The 19942-nt window shown below is 54.2% G+C and overlaps 1 protein-coding gene across 2 annotated transcripts; it reads left to right on the top strand.

Moving 5' to 3' along the window:
- Positions 1-1423: 1423 nt before the first annotated feature.
- On the top strand, positions 1424-15503 carry ONECUT2 (one cut homeobox 2). Of its 2 annotated transcripts, XM_021545365.3 has the most exons (3): positions 1481-1585; positions 1661-2588; positions 10605-15503. In XM_021545365.3, the coding sequence occupies exons 1-3, from the start codon at positions 1481-1483 to the stop codon at positions 10889-10891; spliced, it is 1320 nt and encodes a 439-aa protein (XP_021401040.1). In that variant the 3' UTR covers positions 10892-15503. The 2 variants fall into 2 exon arrangements, with proteins under 2 accessions (XP_031363207.1, XP_021401040.1); XM_031507347.2 differs by having other exon boundaries at positions 1424-2588.
- Positions 15504-19942: the final 4439 nt, after the last annotated feature.

Raw genomic sequence — 19942 nt, 5'->3', positions numbered from 1 at the left:
CAGAGACACTGTGATGGCAACGTGGAAAGAAATGGATCATTATCCATTGGGATCCAGTCTGTAGGGTAACTGGGTGCTGCCATACACAACCTGTTTGCAAGGAGATACCAGGTGCACTGGAGAGTGGTATAATCGAGAGTACAAAAGGTGACATTTCTCCCCATTTCCCTCTTTTAGTTACTGGAAAGACCCAGTGGAGGTGGGACGTTCACAAATACAGAGACGGTTATCAGGGACGAGCTAAGGATGACACAAAACTCAAGGACACGGCTGCTGGTACTGCTACGGATTAAAGGAGCGGGGAGAAGTAGTGAACTACACAGCAGCAGACACATCCCGACCCAGAGCCCTGGCACGGGTGCCCTGCACGGGCTGTGCCATAGCAGGCAAGTCGCCACTTGCCAGCTCCATGCCAGGGTTTGCTGCCCCTGGGGCCCTGAGCCCACTGGAGCCCTGAGCCCACTGGAGCCCTGAGCCCACAGGGGCCTGAGCCCACTGGGGCCCTGAGCCCACTGGGGCCCTGAGCCCACTGGGGCCCTGCCGCCTCTCCTCGGCCGCTCTCCCGTCCCTGTCCGCTCCCATCCGCCCTGCCCTGCCCGCTGAGCCGCGGTGCCAGCCCCAGCCGTGTGCCCTGCGGGGCTGAGGGGCGGCCCGGGGAACCGGCCCTTGCCTGGGGAGAGGGGAGAACGCCGGTGCGCGTGTGGCCCGGGGAGCAGGCCCCACAGCCACGGGGTGGCACGGACGGCGGGCTCCCGGGACTCACCACCCGCCCCCGGGAGAGGAACATCCCTCACGCCTTATTAACGAGCCCCAGTTCGCCGCATTAGGGCAACCAACAACCAACAGCACAGATCAGCGCTGTACCTCGGTTTGCAGCAGTGAACAAGGAAGGCAGCAGGGCCGGCTGTGTGCAGCGGGGCCCAGGGAGCCGTCGGCTGCGGGACCGGGGGTTGCGGAGCCGCCTGCCGAGAGGATCCGCATCCAGCACCGCGGATCTCCGTGGCGGCGGCACGGGAGGAGCCCCGGCCGCTGCCGAGGCCGGCTCCGGGCCGATCCCGGGGCGCTCCCGGCGGCCCCTCACGCCACAAAGGCGGCGGAACCTTTAACGGCCCCGCCGTCCCCTCACGTCCCCTCACGGAGGCCACGCCCCCCGGCCCTCAGCCCGCCCATTTTCCGCGCGCTCGCCTTTCCCGCCCTTCCCACCGCCCTCACGCCCTCACGGCCGCCCGCCAGCGGCGTAAGCTCGGCCCCGCGGGCGCGGCCGGGGCGGGGCGGCCCCGGACAGCTCCCGCCGCCCGCAGACGGCGGCGGCGGCGGCGAGGCGAGGACATGGCGCGGGGCCGGCGCGGTGGGCCCGGCTGAGCCGCCGCTGCCCGCGGGGCGGGCGGCCCCGGGCCGCGGCGGCCGCCGCCCCGATGAGCGGATGAGGAGCGGGCGCGGCGGCCGGCGGTGCCTCGGCGGGGAACCGGGTGCGTGCGCCATGAACCCCGAGCTGGCGATGGAGCCGCTGGGCAGCCTGCACGGGGCGGCGGGGCACGAACCGGAGATGATGGGCAGCCCCAGCCCTCACCACGGCGGCCGCAGCGCGGGGCCGCTCCGGGTGCCGCCCCCCCCGCCGCCGCCGCCGCCGCCGCCGCCGCCGCCGCCGCCGCACCAGGAGCTGCCCCCCGCCGCCCGGCCCGCCATGGTGCCCAGCATGGCCTCGCTGCTGGACGGCGCCGCCGAGTACCGGCCCGAGCTCTCCATCCCGCTGCACCACGCCATGAGCGTGCCCTGCGAGGCCTCGCCGCCCGGCATGGGCATGAGCGGCACCTACACCACGCTGACGCCGCTCCAGCCCCTGCCGCCCATCTCCGCCGTCTCCGACAAGTTCCACCACCCGCATGCCCACCCGCACGCCCACCACCACCACCACCACCACCACCAGCGCCTGCCGGGCAGCGCCGGCGGCGGCTTCGCGCTCATGCGGGACGAGCGCGGGCTGCCGGCCGTCAACAGCCTTTACGGGCCCTACAAGGAGGTACCGCCCGTGGGGCAGAGCCTCTCCCCGCTGGGCAACGGGCTGGGCCCGCTCCCTGGCTCCCAGCAGGGCCTGCACGGCTACGGGCCGCCTGGCCACGACAAAATGCTGAGCCCCAACTTCGAGGCGCACGCGGCGATGCTGGCGCGGGGAGAGCAGCACCTGCCCCGGGGGCTGGGGACGCCCCCGGCCATGCTGCCGCCCCTGAACGGCGCGCACCACCCCGCGCCCCCCGGGCCGCCGCCGCCGCCGCACGGCCCCGCGCTGCCCGCCGGCCGGGAGCGGCCGCCCCCCGCCGCCGGCCCGCAGGGGAGCGGCGCGGGGCAGCTGGAGGAGATCAACACCAAGGAGGTGGCACAAAGGATCACGGCGGAGCTGAAGCGCTACAGCATCCCGCAGGCCATCTTCGCCCAGCGAGTGCTGTGCCGCTCCCAGGGGACCCTCTCGGACTTGCTGCGGAACCCCAAGCCTTGGAGTAAACTCAAGTCCGGCCGGGAGACGTTCCGCAGGATGTGGAAGTGGCTGCAGGAGCCGGAGTTCCAGAGGATGTCTGCCCTGCGGCTAGCAGGTAAGTGCGAGCCGGTGCCGCGCGGGGAACGGATCGCGGATCTTGGAGCGCAGCGCATCCCCGGCAGCTTCTCCGCTCCACGCTCCGCCGTGCTATCCGCGCGGCTGTGCGGAGCTAGCCGGCCCCCGCCTCCCGCAGAGCCGACATCGCGCACCCCGGCTCTGTCCGGTGGGGCTTGTGCGGGGCTCGGGGCCGGCGGAGGGGCGCGCTCCGCTGCCACTGCCGGGCGGCGGGGCCGGGGCCGCTCTCCAGAGCCGAGTGCTGAAGGTGCGCATGCCGCACCGCACCGCGCTCTCCGTGAGCGTACCTCCTGCGGCTGCCGGAGCTGCCGGGCGCAGCGGCGGGGCCGGGCGGGGGACCCGCGTCCCGGGACAGGTGGGGTCGGTGGGAGCGGGCGGGGGCCGGACCCCGCGCGGCCCCCGCGGCCCCGGCCCGGCCGCATTGTCCGCGGCGGGCGCGCGGGCGCCCCCTGGCGCGGTCGCGGAGCGCCGCAGCCCCCATTGTTCTGCGGGGGCCGCGGGGGGGCGGCGGGCAACGACCCCGGTACCGACCCCGGTACCGACCCCCGTACCGACCCCGGCAGCGCCCGCACCGAGGGGCGCCGGACAGAGCCGGCGAGAGCTGTCCCTGCCGTGAGGCCGTGCGGGACGCGCCCGCGGCGCGGCAGGTGCCCGGAGGTGGCCCCCCGGCCGGTCCCGTGCGAGTGGGGACCGGGCCCCGCCGTGGAGCGCGGCCGCGGCTGCCTTCCGGCTGCCGGAATCCCCGAGGCCGTGGACGTGGGTGTAGAGGGACACGGGAGGCTGTGGCACGGGCAGAAACGCGTGGGACATTCCGCAGCGTGGGGCGGGGGCCAGGGGTCGGGGCGCTCTGCTCTGACAGCGATGAAAATCCTGGGATGTTTGTGCCACCGAGTCCGCCCTCTTATTTCAATTGATGCCGACGCGGGCAGATGGTTTCCCAGTGGGCAGGCACACAGTGGGCTGTTCCCAGGGCTGCCCGCTCTGCCGGGACACCCGGAGGGGTCTGAGGGGACACGGGGGTCTCTGCGGGAAGGAAGTGGGTACAGAGAGTTCCCGCACGAGGGGCAGCTGCCGGGAGAGGCTGGGATGCGGCAGAGCAGGGCAAACAGGAGCCATGGAAGATTGATGGCCTTAATCCATGCCCGACCTCTAAGCAGAGGTGCTGTGGGTTAAACACCCACGGCCTGGGGTCTCCAGAATCCCCGTGGGGAGTGCTCGGGCTTTCCCGAGCTGCGGGGCAGTCCCGGCTGTGCTGCCTTTCGGGAGAGGGACGCTGATCCCTTGCTCGGCTCTAGCGCCGACTGCAAACTCCTCGTTCCTTCCAGCACCCGCGGGCATCCGCTCTTCTCTGTCTGCCACCAAATTAAGGTGCCGGGGTCTGACAGGGGCGTCAGAGGGACAGAAGGGGTTTGAGATTTTTGCCGAGCACACGGTGATGTCGCCTTCACAAACAAACGTGTATCGAGAGGGAAATCGATGCAGATAATGTTTAGAAGATTAAAAGAGCATTAATGCTGGCAACAGGAGCATCAACGCGTGGACCCAGTTTTCATTGATCTGGAACCTGAGCCGGCTCATTTCCAGTAATGTGGCTGGTGCTTTTCCTTCCCAGCACTGGTCCCGGGTGGGGGTTCCCCGTGGAGCCCTGCATATAGAGCAGAAAATCAGGAATCGCAGCTGCATGCAGAGTTATGCCTGTATAATTCTGGATCTCTGCTTTACCAGCCCCCCCTGAATGCCTCTGCATCCAGGAGTAAAGTTTGGAGAGAGCTCAGGTGCTGAGTGGCTGTGGACTCCCCATGGAGTGGGAAAGACCTTTGCAAATTACCTTTCCCTTCAGGAAATCGATTATTTTAATTTCCTTTTATTACCACGTGTGAATATGCGGCCCTATTGCCTCAGTGCTTCCTTCTCCCCGTTTACTCGCTTGCTTAAATCCCTCTGAGCACGGAGGAAAAAGCCACAGCTATTTCAGGTTTTTAAAAAGAAACAATACCCGCCAGCTATTTGCCCCATTCTCCTGGCATTTTTTCCCAATTGGGGTGCAAATCTGCTGTCCTTGAAGGGAAATCCCCCTCTTCCTGTGGGAGCAGTAGCAATGTGGGTGTGCTTAGTATTATTACAGACGATATATAGTATTGTCTATCCTAATCTAGCCTAATCTAATTTAATAGTATTCTTCCTGTGCTTACTGTCTTTTCTCGGGGGTCTTTAGGACTCCCCTGTCAGGCTGTCAGGGGCGGCGCTGCGGTTTCTGTGCGGGAAGGTGCGGGCAGGACCCGCTGTGCTCGGGGAGTTCCGTGGGCGCTCTGGGGCTCCGGGGCAGAGCGTTCTTTTGGGTTCCCTCGCCCCGTGTCTGGCTGTGCCTGCAGCCTGCCGAAGCGGCGGGTGCTGCCCCGGGGCACACCGGGGGCTTTGGGGAGGGTCGCAACACGCTTTTGCCGCAAAACCACCCCGAGGGCGGCATCAGCCCGGGACCGGGTCCCCAGACCGGGCGGGCGGGAAGGCTTCGGGAAAGCCCCGGCGGAACGACGGACAATCCCTACATTTCTGCGGGGTCAGCAGAGCGCTCCGCCGCCTGTTTGCCTTCTGCGGTAGCGGAGCGCCTCATTGATGAGTAAACACCTTCGTACCCAAAGCGCCATCAGCGGCTGGCTTGTGCGGAGCTGCCCGATGCTCGCTCCTGCTCAGAGCTCCGAGCACCACGGAGAGCGGCGGAGAGGGACGAGAGCGGGGCCGGAGAGAAGGGAGGGAGGCGGCCGCGGGCCCGGCAGTGCCACATCCCAGGGCCGAGCCCCTGCCACCCCCGAGGGCTCTCACAGTGAGGAGTGGGCTGTGGACAGCTGTCCACCCACCCTCTGCCTCTTTGTGCCCTATCAAATGCTTCTTCCCTGGATTTTGAGACTATTCTGTTGTCTGTCTCCCCAGCTAAAAATGAAGGCATGATAATAGCTGTATCAGGCACGTTATGTATTTATAAAGCTATTTCTTAGCATTGAACTAAATATACAGGTATGTAAAGGTTCTTTGAAAGGTGCTTAGTGGCTTGAAATATTGGTGCTCTCTTCAGCTATAGATTAGTGGTTGTGTTTGAACAATCCATGCGGTAAGTTGTGGTGCCAGCCGATAAATTCTATTTCTCGTGTACCAACTTTCCGAAATAATACCTTGCCCCAGCTCTTTGTCCCCCATCATTTCTGAAGGCGTTTCTGCCACACAGAAATTTGAATCCTGTTTTTGCAAAGCGAACGAGTTTTATCAGTTTCTTGATATTTGATGAAGTCAATTCTGAGTACGTTTTGGATTAAACGTATTTCTATATTTTACCCCCTATTTTTTAAAAGAAACGATTAATTGGTCATCATGTGTTGCTCATACTGAAGCTGTTCTTCACTATTTCCCTGTAAGATTTTTCCCTCCAGCATCTCTTTTTTACCCTTTATCTCTTGCCCATCACTGTTTGAACTGAAATACCCCAAACTCAAGTATTCCTCTGCAGCTGAAAATAGCCACAATTTATTTGTGGCAAGGAACGCATAAAGGGGAGAACATTTTTGCCAAAAGGATTCTTTCCCAGTAACTGGTGTCAGTTCTTCTCACTCTCTGTAGGAGCGTCTTCGCTGTGCGCTGTGGCCCCGGGTGCTCATCCTTGGTGCTCCTCCCTGGTGTTATTCACAAAACCTCGTCCTGGGTGTTGCTGCCATCCAGCAGCTGCAAGAGCCTTTCCTTCCCTTCCAATTAGCCATTACGGGGAGATGACAAGCTGCCTGCAGTACCCAACGCGGCTGTGCCGAGCCTGCAGCACTAAAGGCGGCAGACTCCTCATCAGAGCAGCTCCCCTGGAGCTGCCTTCAGAGTGCAGGCGGGCTCTGCAGGTGTGCAGAGAATGGATCTCAGAGGGAAAGCAGGCTTGAAAGGGACTGCAGGCATCACTTGTCCTGACGGTCTGCCCCTTTCTTTCTTCAGGATCTCCAGAGGGGGATTTTTTACCTAAGCTATCTCTTCCAGGGCTTACAGGTACCAAAAACCCCTTAATGACTGGCCTTAATCTCACTTTTTGTCTTTTAAACCCTTTGCTTCTCATCTTATCCCCACTAGGCACAGCGAAGAAGAGCACTCCCTTCCCTCTGCTAGCAATCTGTTTGTATTTAAGGCTCCCATCTTGTCTCCTGTCTTCTCTGGAAAAAGCCCATCATACCTGGGCAATGAATATGCAGGGAAAGCACTATATCCAACGGGACAGATAATACATCTCTTTTTCCAAGGTAAAAGATTTTGTATCCAGCTCTATCAATCTTGCAGACTTTTACATAAAAGACTCTCTGATTTATAGAGGGGTTTGCACACAGAAATCATACCAAACAGACTCATCTCAAATGGGTTTTGGTGATAACATCAGCCAGACAACTCGCTGATGGCAGAGAGAAATGCAATCAAAAAAGAAATTGGAGTGTTTTGGGGTTGTTTGGGGGTTTTGAGCTATAAAATCAAACTGCTCCATTGTGAAAAAAAGGGACTCAAACCACTGGTAAATGCTGCTCAGAAGAATTATTAGACAAGTGATAGAAGCTGGCAGCTTCCCAAAACGCAAATTGTCTCCAAGACCAAAATATCTCTCAGTAAGCAGGGAACATATTTATGAGCAGTGGTGATTTTCCAGCAGTTCTCATCCCCTCATAATGGGATGGGAGCATGGGGCCTGTGCCGAGGCATTAAGCTTTGGCAAGCAGCACTGGGCTGCAGGAGGTGAAAAAAGAGCAGAGGAGGTCTTCCTTGGAGACCTTCCCACACACCTTCTCCTCCGTGTTGAGAGGAAAAAATCAGGTGGGGTACCAAGAGAACACCTTCCTGGCTGGAAACGGCCAGGCTGCGAACGTCTTTCTCGGAGCATTGCAGGAATCCCTGGATCTCCAAACAGGGAACACCTCACCATTACAATGGATGAGCAAGCAGATCTTCTCTGGAAGAACAGAATGAACTTGGTGCTACACATCCAATCTGCTTTTCTGGCTAAATGCCAATCAAGGGCATTCCTAGGGTTTCAAACATTAGGAGTTGGGTGCGTGTGCAGCAGCTGGGATGAGCAACACTGGCTGTCCACCCCGACAATGTGATTATTTGCATCTTCATTCTGATTGCTCCTTGTTCCATAATGATTTTGTACACAGCGGAGTACTTAACCTAATTTGTATTGATCTCAATCGCTCTCATTCGTGCATACTTAATTCAGAGAGGTAATCAAATTGATTTCTGAGGCCTAGTTTTTAAGAGATTGTAGTAACAGGGATATAGAAGGGGTTGCTTTAAGTGAATCACAGCAAAAGGAAAACATTTTAAATCTTTAGAAAATGCTTTGATGGTCATTTCATTGTGCTCAGTATTACCAGAGTAATTACATTTCCCTCACATTGAGTCTCTCCAAAATTGAATAGAGGAGCAGTTTTAGTTCCATCAAACAGATAACTGGGTTTGGGTGACTTTGCACCCACACAAACCACACAGGCTGGATCAATATTCACGGCTTGTCCTTAGAACAACAGAGACTGAGGACACGCTGCTGGGTTAAGGGAATATTGGTCTCTGCTTGGCTCCTTCTTAGCACCTGCTCTTTGTTTGGGTGGCTGCAGAGTCACTTTTGCTGTTAGTTAAAACATCCAGACCCAGAGGGGCACAGGAGCTGTGCTGGGGATGTTTCCCAGGATCCCAGCAAGTGGCTCTGCTTCTCCCAGGGCTGCTCGGGCACTGCTCTGGCCCCTGGGACCCCTCCCAGGCCTCTTCCTCCTTCTGGTGCTGGTGACCTTTGTGTCCTCATCTCTGTCTCCCTCCTGGAGAAGGGTAGGAGCTGAGGGATGCCCTGGATCATCCCTGCCCCATGCTTGAGGGCTCACAGGGTGGGATTGAGCTGAGCACTAGAGCTTCGAGATATTTTTCAGGATTTCTGGCTGTTTGGAATGCCTGGCCTGGCTAGGTTCCCCTCTTGTGAGGGAGTAAATGGAAAATCAGAGTCATTGTTGCAGAAAGTCAGACAAATGAACTCTTAGTAAGAAAATTCGGTGTGATGATACTCAGGGTGTCACAGTGCAGTGTCAGGACACTGCACCCTCTTAATGCCCTTCAAGTCGTGGGGCACCACTTTAGTCTACGCTATGGGAGACACCACTGACCCCAGTTCTGAGCAATTCCTCTATTGTTTCTATTGAAAAGCATCTTTAATCCAATGCAGAAGAAAAATCTTTTCTTTTATATTTTTAGGTATATTTTTTCCACAGTTACGGTTTTCAGTTCCTGCTGGTTGTCCATTTGCTTTCATGGGGTATGTTCAGGTTTAACCACATCTAATAAATCAAATTGTGCTTAGAATCCAGATGGTCTCTTCCCTTCCCTCTGCTGTTAAAACCTTTCTCTTTCTTCCTGGAAAATCACTTGATTTTATTAGAGTGCTCACCCCATTTTTCTCTGCTGAGAGATGCACGTCAGGTGCAGCGTTTGCCTTTGTGGGGCCTTTTCAAGAGCAAACTCCACAGTTCAAGGGAAGTATTTACCGAATGCATCAAAAAGCACATACCTCTGCATTATTTATTATCAGATACCAATAACTGTAAAACGCAGAGTATCTCAGGACATAAATTAGTGATGGAAGGAAACACTCCACTCGTCCCAGTGTCCCGGAACCGATTAGAAGCTGCAGCAGAGATGCTGGTGGCTCACCACGTCCCCAGCACCGGGGACATCGCCAGATAATGGCCTCGGAGAGGTGAGCCTAGCCTTTGGGGCACAGGTGCAGGCTCACCTTGCTGCCTCTGGCGTGTCCAGCTGGGAGCATCCCTGCTGCTTCCTGCTGGCCTGGCTCCCAGCCGGAGCCCTGCGCTGGTGCCGCTGCTCCGGGAGGGTTGTGCTGGGAATGTTCACCACAGCCCCTGTCTGGGGTTCAGCCCGACTCTCAGGACCAGCCTTCTTTTGTGCTTTGGGGTATTTTGAGGTGTGATCTTCCCTTCCAGAGGCAGCTCTGCTGCAGGCACTGGAATTTGGCAGCTGAGAGGGGTCAGGGTCAGGCAGTCCAAGAAAATAATCCAGTTTCCTGCAGAAATGCTCTGAGGCACTATCCCTGCACGGAAGGAGGCAGTCAGTGCCACGGTTCCACATAGGTACAGCCCTGACTGGGTTAATTACAGACATTTCCACAGCCTGACTTTTACTTTTGGGCCAGCTTCATTTCACATTCCAGACCTGCAGAATTATTTAACAGGGCTGCTTAAAACCCGCCCGCTTATCAATTCTCTGGGCTCATTTTGTCCCAGCACATTACCTAACCATGTCAACATATGGATTTTCTCTCTGTGCCCGGTGCAGACGGCCTGGGCAGGCTATTTTTAAGTGTGGGTGTGCTCCGGCAGCGGTATTGGTTTCAGCACTTGCTGTTCTCTCTCTGCTAATAAATACAGAGCAGCTATTAATACCAGTGGGTTTTAGGATCCATTAGCATCGCTCAGGCATGGTCCAGCACTGCTGCCCTGTGTGACCTGAGCTCTGATGAGTGCTTCTGCCTGGCTTCACCCTCGGGACAAGCCCCAGGAGGGGGGACAGGCGCTGGGAGCGGTGCCCTGGGTGGTGGCACTGCAGGAGTCACGGAGGAGCAGGGCCAGGTGAGCCAGTGCCTGCCCTGGGAGGCCAAGGAGTCCGTGGTGCTTTTTCCCCCTTGGTGCTCACACAAAATTGCTGCTACCGAAGCTTTGACTGGGGTTTGCTTTGGGCTGTTTAAAGGGACAGAACCTAGGTACAGCTGTTATTCCTGGCTATTGAGAGGTTTTGGGGATATAACAGCAACGCAGCCAACTGGCTTCCTCTGGGAGCCCTCCGGTCCCATGTGCCAGAGTGGTGCTGGCTCAGGTGGTGACACTTGCCCCCGCCATGTGACAGTGCCTGCCATTGGGGTGGCTGGCGGGGTCTGTGGGCACCACCCTGACACTTTCTCTCTGTCTCTGCCATCCCCTCCCAGCCTGCAAACGCAAAGAGCAAGAGCCCAACAAAGAGCGGAACAACTCCCAGAAGAAATCCCGCCTGGTTTTCACGGACCTCCAGCGCCGAACGCTTTTCGCCATCTTCAAGGAGAACAAGCGTCCCTCCAAAGAAATGCAGATCACCATCTCCCAGCAGCTGGGCCTGGAGCTCACCACCGTCAGCAACTTCTTCATGAACGCCCGCCGGCGCAGCCTGGAGAAGTGGCAAGATGACCTGAGCTCCGGGGGCTCCTCCTCGGCCCCCAGCACCTGCAGCAAGGCGTGAGGGGCGCGGCACGGACGGCACAGCGCGGAGAGAGCGGCCTGGCAGCAGGGTCCTCGCTGGAGACTAAAGCACAATCCTCCCCCACCGCCGCCAAGCCCAGCCCAGCTGTTCCCCAGGACATTCCTACGGCTTCTCGTCAGTCTTAGCAGGCGCAGGCTCCACATTAACCTCTCTCCACACCATACTATGCTCAGGACAGGCGAAGCAGGTCTGAAACGTAGGGGAGTTGTTCGTGAGGCAGGTTTCTCCTGAGCCCCAGGTTTCTGTGGCCGGCGGGAGCTGCTGCCAGCCCGGCAGCCTCCCATGCCCGGCGCCTGCCGTGTGCTGGCCACACCACCCTGCGGCCGCAAGACAACGGAGCACAAAGTCGGATACCAAAAACCCAAGACCCTGTTTTTAAACTCAGGCATGGTTTTTTGTTAAGCGTTTTAGGGAAAAAAAACCACCAATCAGATTTAAGGTTTTTTTCGGTTGTTTTTTTAGTTGAATTTAATCCGCTTGTTCTTGGATCAGAAAAGTTCAGTTCTCTTGAGCTCAAAGTATCAAGCACAAAGCCGGTAGCTACAGCCACGGTCCGGCCCTGGGCTGCCCAGGGCGGCTGTGCCAGCTGCAGCCTGACATCCCGGGAACACCGCGGAGACGGCACGAGCCTCAAGCACAGCTCGCAGTTCCTCACAAGCTCTGTGCTTGTACCTAATGCACACTCAGGAGGTCCGTGGAACTGCTACAGTTCATGCAGCAAACACAATGTTTTGGAAGACTTAGATTAATTTATATTGTTGCATCCTTTTTAGTTTCTGGGAATCTTGTTTCTCCTCGGCAACGGTTGTTACCAAAACCTCTCAGCGTTCGGTGTATTTTTTTGTTCATTTTATCAGTATTTGATGGTACTTTCAAGCAGGAAAAGAAACGGAAACAAGCCCTTCAGATGCCACTGACCATTTCAGATGTGCCACGTTTAGCTCTATTGCATCCCTAAGTTCCTTTTCCCTGCCGGCTCCCCGAGCCGGCAGGAACACAGCACACCAAAGAGACAGGATTTCTGCAAGCCAAAGATGTTTATAACTTGCCATTTCTCTTTGTGGTCGCTGGTGCGGGTGGTTGGCTGGCGCTGGGGAAGCCTGGCAAGCTCCACGGCCTCTCTCCAGCTCCGTGCAGCGGAGCCGCCCTGGAGGCGGCGCAGCGGCCGCTGGCTGGTGACCGGCCTGGGCGGCCGTCAGAGACACTTGAGACTTTTTTATGTACTACTTAATCGAAACCAAAGAAACGTTTTCTGCACCTACTTCTTCTGCAACAAACTGTTCCATTGAAAGATAAAGTAAAAATTAAAAAAAAAAAAACAAGGAAGCATGTCAGGAAGCAAATGAGTCCCACACTGTGTTCTACAGACATCTTGGACATTTTCGGAAGCAGATCTCAAAGAAAGGGTTGACAAGGATGAGAACAAAGCAAAGCCACTACAATTGCTGCTTCATTTGACAACTCAAGTCATCTTAAAGTTGAAGATTGTCTTTAATTTGTGCCTATGCAGTTTTTTTCAAAAGAACAAGGAACAGAGCAACCAAAACCTCAACAGCTACAATACCAAAGATGAGGATTCTCACTACTTGTGTTTCAGTTTGTTTCTCCTCTTGCACGACTAATGCACATAGTCCCACTGTTCTCTGGACAGGTAACCGCTCGTGAGGCTTTGTGCAACCAGAAGGGTGGGTTTCTTTATTCACGTTTCCCCTGTTTCTGCCCCGCGTGCATCTCTCCGAGAGCTGCATGGACTCCAAGTGCAGGATGTTGGGATACTGTCCTGGTGCATCTCTCCCTCCAGGAAACACTTGTGGGTTGGCTGTGACTTGTGCATTGGTCTCCTGTGTGTCTGGAGCTGTGAACAGCCACCCTCCTGCGCGTGACATCAGTGGAGTGACCTCCACCCTTCTTTCTCCTCCCCAGGGATAAAACTTGCAATATGTGTGTTCCCATCTCTGTCACTGTGAGTGCTGAGCAGCACACCAGCCTGGCTCCAAACCTCCACCTGAACCAAACCCAAGATTCAGCAGTTCGTGGGGCAGTTCAGGGGTTGCTTCTGACCTATTAGCATTGTAATGTTGTTTGATCCAGGTCTTGATGATCCAGATCATGACGTGCCCAAATTTATCCTCAGAGCCAAAGCACGTGTTGCTCCTCTCTGCCTTTAAACAAGGGCTTCATTTTAATTGCTTCACAGAACTGCTGCAGTCACTTTCTAATGACTGTACTTAAAATCGAAATCAAGGAGCCTCATCTGCTCAGGACATGAAAAGTTTCTGGAAAGCAAATTCAGGATCCTCACAGCTGAATTGACAGCATGTGCCTGCTCTGGGGATCAAAGGATCCTTTGGCAGATACCAAAGAGATTTGGAGGATCCTTGCAGCCAGACATGGAATAAAGTTGCTAAAAATGGTCCCAATCTGTGTTACTGTGTCCTGAGGGCTCCTAACCCAAATGCCAGAGATTTGAGTGCAGAGTTTGGAGCCATCAGGCTGTGGAGCAGGGCCCAGCTCAAGTTTCACTTTCATTCCCACCTAAGTGTCCATCAATCCAGCCCCTGCTGCGTTTTGAACTCGGCATTGCCCTCAGGGGAGCTGTCTCTGTCCCCCTGCAATCTGCAGTGGCAGGGGATGACACAGGACCAGTGAAAACCCCAGTGCTCCTTCCTCACCTCCCTTTCCTGCGGGGAAGTGCATTGTATCCCACAGGGAATGAGCCCCAGGCATCCTCTGAGCATGTGGGACGCCTCACTGAGGCTCACCTCACCCAGGGGACACTCTGGATCCTGAGGGACATCCAGATTGCCACAGCTCTGCCTCCCACCTTCCCCAGACGCAGAGGGGAGCTGCCCACAGCTTCTGGTGAAGCCTGGGAGCAAAGAGCTGGGCTTTTTGCTCCTGCTCAGAGCTCACCCAATAGCCCCAGCAAAGGAAGTTTAGATCAGGCACTGAAATACTTACAAATTTCTCCTCAGTGAAATTCTCTCCAAATTGTGGAAGTGTTCGTTACGCAGCACTGCCGAGTAGCAACGCGCACGAGATTTCTCTGGGCTGGGGCCTCAAACCTATCAATAGTCCCAGTCCATTTTCACCCTGCTGCAATTTTTTTATCCCTGCATCTCTTCATGGCCCTGTGTGACGTCCTCCATTTCACTGCCCACTCTCGTAGGCTTTCATGTAGCAGCTCCCTGAGACGAGGAGCGTCGGAGCAGACTGGGGTGGAGATACTGGTCCATGTAGGGCAAGGGGCTGTGCTCGCTCTGCCCAAACCACACCAAACCCCAGCAGTTGTGTTCCACCTCCAGGCCCTGCCCTGAGGAATCTGTAGAGCTGCGTCGTGTAACTTGTCGCTTCATTTATTGCGCTGCGAAAGACTCGTGGGTGTACAGAGAGCATCTTCTGGACCAGGAACTTGGAGTCGCAAGCTTGGGCACAGCCGAGATGAATTCAGCTTTGAATGGAACAAAGGATGTGCTCGCTGACTCCGGCTGCAAAGCTTTACTGTGGATCTCTCTTACCTACAGCTGAACCCAAAGAGCTGCGGAGGACTCGGCCAGCGAGCTCGCTCCGCCCGCGGGAGGGCAGGGCTCTCCTCTCCCGAGGAAGGCACGGGAGCCACCCCGGATTGCAAAGCGCTGCCCTCGCTTGTCGCAATTCCCAAGTATTTTTGTGAGACGGGGAAACTTTCTACTTGGCCTCCTTGATATTTATTATGGGGAATTTTTATTGTTTGAATTTTTTGAAGAAGGCAAAGTTTAAAATGGTTTTATTTTTTTCCAGACGCCTGTGGGTTTTAACCCGATATATTATCTATCAATAATGTAATTTATTTAATTTAGTCTTAGGGCAGGTCCTGAGATCTCTGTTCAGTCTGAATCCCGCTGTGTTTCGGTTTAGCTTTAGAATTCAGTAAGAGTTTTGCCTGAATGTAGATGGGGGGGGTCAGGCTCTGATGTTAGCTATTTGTATCTATTTAGCTCAGCCATTTGTGAGTTCATTTGGGAGTAACTTTGCTTATTTATGCCTAGGACTGTTGTAGCGCATCGGGGATGCGAAGTCAGTAAATACCCTTCAGAGCTGGTATTGCTTGTAGAGCAGCCAGGTTCTGTCAGACAGGGGAAGAGCAACTCGTTCCATAAAGCATAAGCCTAGTTTTAATTCCTTCTTTTAATTCATTTTAATTGTTTAAATATCAACGTTTAAATTATTTAAGTTAATCCCTTCCCTCCTGATTAGAAAGTGTGATATACCTTTATTATGGCACATGAAGCCTTCATAATATAACTTATTTATTTAATTTATTCATCGTCAGCCGGGGATGCCCTTGTAGAGTTTTTATTTTTGAATTAGAGTTATCTATAAAGCACTACAGCTGATTTCCTGTAAGAACAGCAGAGCGAACTTTGAGGGCAAGCAATGAATATTCAACCTAAAAATGTGTGTTCAGAAAAACAGGAAAAAAAAAAAAAAAGACACTGGGATACTTTGCGTGAACTTTGTGGCTTCTTAAAACTTAAGCTGGGGAGAAAATAATTCATGCCAAGCAAAAAGAGAGAAACCCTTAAACTAGCTGCTTCCAAGAATGAACTTCTGTGTGTGGAAAAAAAAAAAATAAGAAAAAAGGAAAAAAAAAAAAGGAAAAAAGGAAAAAAATACCTAGAAAAAAACTTTCTATTTCTAGTGAGAACCAAAGAGGCTACCTCACTGACTTTTCCATTTGTAATTTTAATCGTGTTGATGATACCAAAGATACCAAAGATTTCTTTCTCTGTGCGGTCTGCATTCTGCTTGTGCTCTCTGATAACTCCCACTGTTCTCTCCTACACCCAGAAACGTCCAGCAGAGCCCAGATTCCCAAAGAAACGCTACCCTGGAAGCTGCCAGTTCTGGTGATGCCCTTTTCTGTGTTCCTTTCTCCTTGCTGCCAGCCCGAAGCGCCCGGAGACCGTGGAGCTGTTCCCACTCCAGGGCCCGCCAGGGGAGCGGTTGTGTGGAGCTGGAGGTGACGCCGGCTTTTGGCCATGCGCAGATTCCCCGCGGAAAGGCTAATTATTATGATTATGATTATTATTATTATTATTATTATTATTATTATTATTGTGCTTGAGCAGAGCCCAGGGCTGGTGTGGGGCCGCAGAGCGTTCGTGCACGCATCCAGGAGCTGCTCCCTCTCCTCACCTTTGGTTGTTGTTTCCAATGGCCGTTTTCAGATAAAAACCAATTAATTACTTTTCTCAAGTTAGCAATGAAGTGAGGCTGCATTAAGCTCCATTAAGCATCACGCGCTCCTGAGTGATGACTTCCAAGCTGTTTGGTTGTTTGGCCGGGGAATGAGCGGTGCCCTTTGGCACTTGGGTTTTGAGCCTGTGTTCTGCTGTTTCTGGGAGTGAAGCGGGGCTCCGAGGAGCCGATCCAGCCCTGGGCACTGCTCGCTCCCGAGCCCCAGCCCAGGCCGGGACAGCTGCTGCTGGCCCGGGCCTTTCCCTGAGGAATCTGCCTGGGCCGTGCCCTTGGATTCACAGAGGTTACCCACAGCTCAGCACAAACGCTCCGCTTTAATGAACTGTTGCCTTTTATGTTGCATTTCTTTGGGGGTTTGAGTCTGTGTTGGAAACGGTAGGACTTGACAAGTGTGCTTTTCTCTCTGTCTCTGTGTTCCTTCAATACAAAGCTATAATAATTCTCAGGATGCCTTCCGGGCGCGGGGAGCCGATGTCCCTGTGCCCTCGGACACAGACAGTCCCCAGAGCTGGCAGGGTCCCCGCGGGCCCCCCCGACTCCTGCTTCACTTGCAAAGAGTGATGTTACCACGGGACGAGTGCCTTGCTTGAACCAAAGCAACGATTTTGCCAGTCTAGACCTCTCTGTGCTTTTTTTTATTCTTCCTGTGAATACCTCAGCTTCAACTGGGCCGCCGAATCGTACCTGGTGGGCTTTTGTACTGTGCTGCTTTGCAATGCAGCCCTGCAAAGAACAGATTCCTGATAATACATACCAAAGGCTCTCCTCTTCTTCCTCCTCCTCCTCCTCCTCCTCCTGCCCCCTGTCCTTGATCTCTCTCTCTCCATGGTTCCAAAGCTTTATTATGAACTGGGCATGTTGGCAACGCAGACCGTGCAATCCCTTACCGAATTTTCTCAGATATACCTCATAGAGAATAGCTGTTTAGCGTAATGTTATTATAGCGTATGTAATAAATTATTCACTGTTCTTTTTGGTAACTGTGATTTAAAAGAAAAAAAACAGAAGAAGAAGCTTTATATGTTTTAGGTTGTGCTTTTGTACTAGACGGAGAAGGTGCGCTTAAAAATGTACGTCAGTCTTTCTTCCCGTTGGGTTTTTTTTGTTGTTATGGATCGGGGAAAAGTTGCAGAATGAGCCCAAAGTTTACAGTTTCATATTTTGCTGAAGAAACAATCTGTGTTCATTTGCTCTGTTGGAGAAAGAAAAAAAAAAAAAAAAGAAAAAAAGAGGAAAAAAATTATTTTCTACATTCGTGCTACTTGGTCTGAAGAGCTGATTGTCCTGTGTGACGGTGTAGTATTATAATTAGCAACTGCCAATCAGCGCTCCCATGTTTATGCATGAGGCAAACCCTTAGCAGTGTGATGCATCGTGGTTCTTAATGGCAACTTCTTCCTTTGGGTTTGGGACGAGGTCTTTGGGTTGATGGTGTTTATTTATGCATGGAGCCTGTTAGCTGTTCGTGGCGCAGTTGTGTTTGCATTGACGCTGTGAAATCACGCCCAGTTTCGCCCCGTGCAGCTCAGCGCAGCTCAGGGTGGCTGTCCAGATCGGCTCTGGTCTGTCCCTGAGTTAAACAGACCCAAATTCAGTTACAAAGAAATTGCCATTTGGGGAGAAGTTTGGCCAGCTGGCAGCTTCTCCCCAGCGATTGGATTCCTTCAGTCCCCTGGCAGCGCACGTCCTGCTCCTCGCGGAGGCTGCCGTGCGTTTTTTCCCAGGTCAGGAGTTCCTTTGGCTTTATGGCAGCCCTGGGCACAGCAGGACCGGCCTTGGTGGGTGCTCAGGGACCACCCCTGGCCTCAGCTGTGCTCCTGCCCGGCCCAGCCACCGCAGCTGTAGTGCCAGCACGGGCAGGGCACGGAGCCTGGGCTCAGCAGCGCTGTCCCGGCCGTGTCGCCCGGCCCGACGGACCGCCCTGGGTGTCCACCCGAGCGCTCTGGCCTGTGCTGCACCTGCCCCACGGGCAGCCCCTTGCCCCCCTGCCCTGGGGCCAGGTTTGTTAAGGTGCTTTATCCCCCTTTGATTTGTCTAGATTCACGCTTGAGCCCCCCCCCGCCCCATTTAAGGATGGGTTATGTTTTCTCCGCGGGCCCAGCCTCGGAGCCCCGGTGTCCCCCCGATCCCAGACCGTGCTGGACATAAAACCAAACCGGCTGCTCCGTGCCCTGCACTCTGTGTGGAAAAGGAGGCCTGGGGAGGGGGCAGCAGCAGTCTCCTGAGGAGGCCTCTGAGTGTTGATATCGTCTGTCATTAAGGGTATATTAGAGATGTGCTCTCATTAGTGCAAGGAGACATTTTTATTTGGCCTTACTCGGTAGGTTGTGGTAATAATGAAAGCTGTGTAATATAGTCGGGTTCTTTTCTTTCCTGATTTCTCTGCCAAAGACAGGAACAGACACAAGAGCTTGAAATAGGGGGTTTTGTAAGACAGTTGATGATTGTAAACAGTGGTTAATCTTCCAGAAAGCTTTCCACGTTCTTCCGCAATAAGCAGAGCGGGATGTTCCGGCAGAGCCCTGCTGGCAGATGCCACCACTCCTCACCGACACGCAGTTGTTGTAACCCAGGCGCCGAGTACACCTGCATTCCTCAGTCCAGAGGCAACGAGGGGTACGTGAGGCCATGGCAAGGGCACAGCGGGGCTGGCACGAGCTGCTCCAGCTGGCTGGAATTTGCCAAGGTACTTGTATTATGAAATTTAAGGTCTATTTTATTATGTCATTTTATGTCATTTTTTAACTTTGTGGAAGGTGGTATGTTGAACTGAGTGTAAGCTGAGTTTTTCAGACAAATAAAGTAGCTAAAGAGTGAATGTTATTTTATCATTAAAGGGTTTTTACTCACTGATTTGTGCCAATAGATGTCCTTTATCTCAATGACAAGTATTACATTGCTTTCAAAGTTTTATTTATAGCTATTGATGTAAAACCCACACACACATATGATTTGCCAAAGTTCAATAAAGGAGGAAAACGATGCTTTTGCTTCCTTGTGCAATCAAAAGTTCCTGATTTTTTCCCAGGGTTTTTTCCACAACAACCCCATCCCACAGCAAGGGGTGCAGTGGAGCCAAGCAGGGGCTCGGGCTGCTGCAGCTCTCAGGGACAGGGAGGGGTGAGGAGAGTTGAGCACAGCCAGACTAATGCAGGCCCCAGTGCAGGACCACATCCCAAAAATGTTACCTGGGGCTGAGGGCCTGGCCAAGCACGAGCAACACTACTTGGAAAAGGATCCGGCACCTTCTCCCACCAGCACAGCCGGTGTAGCTGTGGTATTACAGGAGAAATCACTTTATGTTTATGCATGTCATGGAATTATATGATGCAATGTAATTACCATAGAATTATGTTAGTTATTGCACTTTCTTTCCCTGAAGCAGCTCTCCGGGAAGAGGCAGGAGGTTCCTGGAGCTGAGATTCCATGGCAAGGAGGATGTAGCAGGTTTGCCTTCATTCATTCATTCATTCATTTAGTCAGTTACTTCCCCTAGCTGTGGACAAGTCCTGTTTGTTTTGTTTCCTCGAAAAAAAGCAAAACAAAGCGTACAAGAAAAGCACTTTGTTGTATTTCTGTCTTTAAAAACAAAACCAAACCAGCCCTTTCTTGCCCTAACTCACTCCTCTGACCACCTGGAGCAGGGTCAGTGTGGGGAAGGTATGGGGGACCCCAGAGCCCCCAGCAGCATCGTGTCCCAGCCCCAGAGCAGTGACAAGGCCCTGTGGGGTTTATTGTCTGGGATCTAACCTTGGCACCAATGTCTAACCTTGGGGTTAATAAACTCAC

The sequence above is a fragment of the Lonchura striata genome, chromosome Z, assembly GCF_046129695.1.
Source record: "Lonchura striata isolate bLonStr1 chromosome Z, bLonStr1.mat, whole genome shotgun sequence".
NCBI classification, from domain to species: Eukaryota; Metazoa; Chordata; class Aves; order Passeriformes; family Estrildidae; genus Lonchura; species Lonchura striata.
The sequence above is the reverse complement of the archived record's forward strand: the minus strand, read 5'-3'. Positions and strand labels throughout refer to the sequence as shown.